Source organism: Sphaeroforma arctica (assembly GCF_001186125.1).
Source record: "Sphaeroforma arctica JP610 unplaced genomic scaffold supercont1.186, whole genome shotgun sequence".
Classification (NCBI taxonomy): Eukaryota; class Ichthyosporea; order Ichthyophonida; genus Sphaeroforma; species Sphaeroforma arctica.
In genome coordinates, this window is record NW_014040372.1 from 75,076 (window position 1) to 78,483 (window position 3,408).

Genomic DNA, 3,408 nt, shown 5'->3' on the forward strand with positions numbered 1-3,408 from the left:
ATATGAGCATTGAAAGAAAGACGGTGGCAGATATTGTGTGTAGTGTGTGCCTTGGGGTTGTTGGGTGCACATACCATTGACATACTCCTGCAGCCATTCAGGCAGCATATCAATGCCATCGTGAATGGACACAGTCCATACGTTCACGAAGACGAAGAGCCCTAAATAAGTGATCTGAATGAAGTAAAGCAGTAAACAAGTAAGTGATGTGGATGGAGTGAAGATGTAATAGACGTCGCATATGAGTGATCCCTCGCAACACTGGTGTAGCTCAGCGGGAGATTCATACATGTCGCAGCAGCAGAAGTTCAGCAATGCCGCCAGTGCTTTCTGCCCAGAAAAGTGCTGCGAGAGCACAAAGCAAAACGATACCCAAACACAGATATTTGGGTGTGGTTGTAAGTGTGGTTGTAAGTGTGGTTGCAACACATGTAGGTGTGGCTATAACACATGTAGGTGTGGCCGTGCACTCTGCATGGATTCAGCGTCTCCGCAATTGGTACTGGAAGTCCTACGAACGTCTGTGCGCAATGGCACACACAGCACTCACATCTACGCCAACTCCACACTACGCAGGCAACAAACGCAACCGCAAACAACTCCGTCATCACCACGCATGCCAACCTCTACCGGGTTTCAAGGTTTTAGGGTTTAGGAATTTAGAATTGTATCCCCTTTTTGCTGTGTTTGGGAGAGTATGCTGGTTCTGAGGGACTGGTTGCTTTTGTGTAACTCGTTCACGATACACGCGTACGTACAGGGGGACGGAATATAGAGGTAACACTGACTCACACCACTCCTACCCCCTAACGTACGTCCAAGGACACACAAGTCATACACACACATAGACACACCCATAACACCGTCTCAGCACGCAGAGCGCATCCTTAGTACTGAGCTTACCTTGTGCAGAGGGACGATGAAGACGAAGATATGGTACGGTGAACTCTGTGAGAAGCCATCCAACCAGTTGAACGCATGGCTTGCAAAGGGGGTGGGCACTAGCCACTGTCAGAGGGGGTGCATGGGGACATGGGTTCATATAACAGTACACGTGAATGGATGAGCATGGGTATCAAATGGACAATAGCTTGATATAAAACTACACATGAAAGGATGAGCATGGGAATAAATGGACAATAGCGTAATATACCACTGCACATGAATGAATGAGCACGGGCATAAATAGACAATAGCTTAATATAACAGTACACATGAATGGATAAGCATGAGCCTGTGGTTATTGTGTGATTGATACATGATAAACCTCAATGCACATCCAAACAACGCCTGTCGCCCAAATGCGTAGCAAGATAACGTACACTCCACTCCATAACCCATGCGCACACCGCCCTAACTCTTTAGGGCAAAGCCCAAACGTACACACTTAAAACGTTACCTTGTGATGCAGTTTGTGGATGTATTTGTAGACAATTGGGATATGCAGACCCCGGTGGATCCAATAGATTCCAAAGTCCACGAACATCAAGAACGCTAACATGCTAAACACCAGGTATGGGAAGCCGTACTCTTCCACATCATCGTACAGCATACTGTAGCCTCGCACCTGTGCCACACAATGGTGTCAAGTAAATTGTGTGTTAATCCATTGTGTATTAGTCCATAGTGTGATAGTCCATTGCATTTTAGTCCATTGTGTATTAGTAGTCCATTGTGTAATAGTCCATCGCGTGTCTAACATGGTGTATTAGTCCATTATGGGTCTAGTTATAGCATACGCACCTCGATGATGCGTAGTGCAATTCACCGATTAAAGCTAAACACTAAGCCTAAACCCTAAGCCCTAAAGCTCGAGAACGCTCACACTTTTGTCCACAACGCAGCTGCACTCAAAGACCACTCGAGTGGGTCACATGCCCTGGTGTGTCCATTTTCAACTGTAACTACACAAATGGGGTGCAGTAGGTGTACCAAGGCCCAGAGCGCCGCCCTTGACCGTGTTGCTAAGCAACGACGCAAAGTGGCAACAGGACAGCATACTAGTATGAACGTCTCCATTCCACGCAGCCTGAGACCGTTCATAGGGGTGTACTATTCCTCAGTTGTGATACCTACTTGTAGGTGATCCGCACTCCATGCCAATAGAACGAGTGCTTGACAACACGTCACATCTTAAACCACATAATCACAACCCCGTACGAAAAAAACATCAACACTTGTCACGCCGCATCGTTCAAGGCGCACATTACAAGTATAAAGACCGAAACCAACCCAAAGACCTAAACCCTAAACCCTAAACCAACCCAGTGGTGCTACGTATTTTGCTCACAGGAGGTCAGCTTTCACATAATCCATGCATGCTGGTATTCGCTGGGTGTGTAAACTCCGACGATAGGCGTAGATACACACCTCGGCCCAGAAGATGGGAGTGGTCAGGACGGCAATCAGGGGCATGTGCAAGAGTGCTGCGGTGATCTCTAGACGCACCTGTGTAGGTAAAAGAAGACGTCCACGTGAAGTAACGTGAGTGTGTGTTATACTATGTAGTGCAGGTGCACACAGTGACCAGCAAAGTGCTCGAAGACCACTCCACGTACACTCAACTCGTCCCTTTCTCTATGACGTATTCTGAGGAAAAAAGAGGACCCGGAGCTGAAACGAATGTGAACCAAATTCAATCCAAACCTGAAAAAAATCTGAAACAGATCTGAATCAAATCGGAATCAAATCTGGCTTCCCTAAACTACTCACCAAGTGTATGCCATCTACGGTAGAACAACTGCACTAAACTACACATCTAGTGTATGTTATCTACAGTAGAACAACTACACAGGGCCATGTGCTTCATCCCACTAATTCCAAGTCTCTGTACAACACAGCTCAGGCTACACAAAAGCGTCAGACTTTCAATTACTTTGGTAAACAGCTTGAAATTCACACACAGTACACTTCATGCAATTCAAGTATGTTTGTTTTCATATCGCTTTGTAAACAGCTTCAAATCCACATACAATACACTTCCTGCAATTCAAGTATGTTTATTTTCATATCGCTATTGCAAACAGCTTCAAATCCACATACAATACACTTCACGCACTTCAAGTATGTTTGTTTTCATATCACTATTACAACAGCTTCAAATTCACCCGCAACAACACTTCGTGCAATTCAAGGAATATTTGTTAACGCCAACGAACAAATAACACAAAGTGGAGGACGGCCACTCACCTGGTTCTTTAGAAAGCGCTTGTGCTTCATGATCTCATGGTCAAACAGGAACAAATAATTGGCACCCGCTGCATGTGTCACGACAAAAAAGGATGAGAAGGCAAAGACATGAGTAATTAAAGCGCAATATATCAAAAACAGACCAGACGTTCAATTGCAATTGTATTCAATACGACAGGAGTATCTCCAACAAAAACAACCATATATATATATTTATAA

General features: G+C 45.0%; 2 protein-coding genes across 2 annotated transcripts in view; both read right to left on the reverse strand.

The window, feature by feature from the left end:
• Positions 1–1,552, reverse strand: part of SARC_03599 (hypothetical protein) — a gene marked incomplete at both ends in the record, with an annotated part of 2,591 nt that extends 1,039 nt beyond the window's left edge. Inside the window, 2 exons of the mRNA XM_014302604.1 lie at positions 904–1,008; positions 1,400–1,552. Coding sequence (XP_014158079.1) covers positions 904–1,008; positions 1,400–1,552 — 258 coding nt within the window. The remainder of the gene's footprint in view (positions 1–903; positions 1,009–1,399) is intronic.
• Positions 1,553–2,286: 734 nt separating this feature from the next.
• On the reverse strand, positions 2,287–3,258 carry SARC_03600 (hypothetical protein; the record flags this gene model as incomplete). The annotated part of the gene is made up of 2 exons (XM_014302605.1): positions 3,190–3,258; positions 2,287–2,448 (listed from the first exon to the last, which is right to left on the reverse strand). Exons 1-2 carry the CDS (start codon positions 3,217–3,219, stop codon positions 2,287–2,289), a joined length of 192 nt encoding a protein of 63 aa, XP_014158080.1. The 5' UTR covers positions 3,220–3,258.
• Positions 3,259–3,408: the final 150 nt, after the last annotated feature.